Raw genomic sequence first — 1,825 nt, 5'->3', positions numbered from 1 at the left:
TATATATATAGTATATATATATATATATATATATATATATATATATATATCCTATAGTAGGAGTCTTTGCTATTCGGTCGCTTTCGCGTTGAATGTATCATGCGATGATTTTGCTGCGATAGCGAAATTTTTTTTCTTTGTGCAGGGTTCTACCATTCGTGTTGCTTGGTGCCATTGAAGCGACAGACAGTTTACCCCAAGTCACGCTGTCCACACACGCCACCGCCGATCAGGTTTACGGAATCGTGGAACTCGCCAGACGGTGGGAAGGACCGCTCAGTCTGGCGGTATTTGCACCAGGCCTCGACGCCGGCCTCGCTGTCGTTCAGCTTGATCGAGCCTGTCGTTGCGAGCCTGCCATGTACAAGGTCTCCTCAACTTCCTTGTCACGATCGCGAATCTCTTACCAATTAGTACAATGCTATGCTCGACCCTCAAAGTTTTCATGCTTTCGTTATAATAATGCGAGAACTCGGGAATCTGTGCTTTTAGATCACTTATATATATATAATATAAAAAAAAATTACAACACTTTATTATCGTACAAGAGAGTAATGTATAAGGCACAATATTGTGTACATGGAATGCACATAATTTAGCTTTCTTTTTTTATGTTTCTTACACATTGTGTTTTAATTTAATATTGTACATTTCTTAAAATAATTTTCTAGTAACGCAAAATTATTCATGTGACAAAGTAATATGATGAAATATGTTGTGTGATAGTAAATAGACGCAAATTCCGTTATCAAAATGCTTGTTTGTGATTAGTATAATCATTCTAATCTATAATGCAGAATATAAATCGTCTTAATTAATTAAGATTATTAAAACTGATTAAGAATGTATAAATGGTAAATCATAGAAGTATCGTATATACTTATACTTGTATAATACTCCGTATTTTACGATTACAGTTTATCTAATTAACGTATTAAATGATACAAAATATCTCTAATAAATTTATAAAGATAAAAGTTTAACACAATATAAATGATTATTTCAAAATTTATTATTAATTTATGATCTGTTATTCAATAACTTTAACAATCAGATATGAATGATTTAAGAATCAGATATTTAATTCGTGTGAATAGCGTTACTCTTCAATCTTCAATTAGCTTAATATAAAATTCTGTTATTCAGAATACTTTATCCTTATGATTTTATAGGTCAATGTATAATATATTTATAACATTTTTGATATAACATTTTTTACCTCTATATATTTTGGATACAATATCATGTCTTTGTTGTCCTTCCGCCCTTTTCTCGTATATTATACGATGTACATAAAATTCGCATTCATTATATCCTTTTTATTTAATGACCACATGATACAATGCAACACATGATACAATTGCAGGTTTCCGTCCATCTGGTGTTTCCGGCCGGTCGACCGCCCGCCCTGAGTGCAATCAGTCGTATACAGGGTGATTGCGCTGCCTCTGATCTTCAATGGCGGCAGGCCGAGACCGAGAGGCGGAAGAGGAGAATGACATATCCCATCAACGTCACCCGGAATGTAGCGAGAGCGATGGCGAACACATCTCGCGTGCTTGTGTCAGATATCGAGCTGTTACCGAGTGGGCGATTGGCTTCCGACTTCATGGAGATGGTGCACCAAAAACCGCCCAAGCACGGTGTAGTCTTCGTTGTGCCTGTATTCGAAATAGAATCCAATGAACAGCCGCCGGCGACGAAGCGCGAACTGCTCGCCGCCTGCCGTGCCGGCTTGGCGGTATATTTTCATAGGTATATACACACACACACACACACACACACACACACACACACACACACACACACACACACACACACACAC

At 37.2% G+C, this 1,825-nt stretch overlaps 1 protein-coding gene across 1 annotated transcript in view; it reads left to right on the top strand.

Moving 5' to 3' along the window:
- LOC105623190 (beta-1,4-glucuronyltransferase 1-like) overlaps positions 1 to 1,825 on the top strand; it is a 6,377-nt gene that overhangs the window by 1,977 nt on the left and 2,575 nt on the right. The window contains exons 2-3 of the mRNA XM_012204588.1: positions 146 to 368; positions 1,367 to 1,755. Of these exons, the coding sequence (XP_012059978.1) occupies positions 146 to 368; positions 1,367 to 1,755 (612 nt within the window). The remainder of the gene's footprint in view (positions 1 to 145; positions 369 to 1,366; positions 1,756 to 1,825) is intronic.

The sequence above is a fragment of the Atta cephalotes genome (genome assembly GCF_000143395.1).
Source record: "Atta cephalotes unplaced genomic scaffold scaffold00054, whole genome shotgun sequence".
Classification (NCBI taxonomy): Eukaryota; Metazoa; Arthropoda; class Insecta; order Hymenoptera; family Formicidae; genus Atta; species Atta cephalotes.
This window is presented reverse-complemented; position numbering and strand designations above follow the sequence as displayed.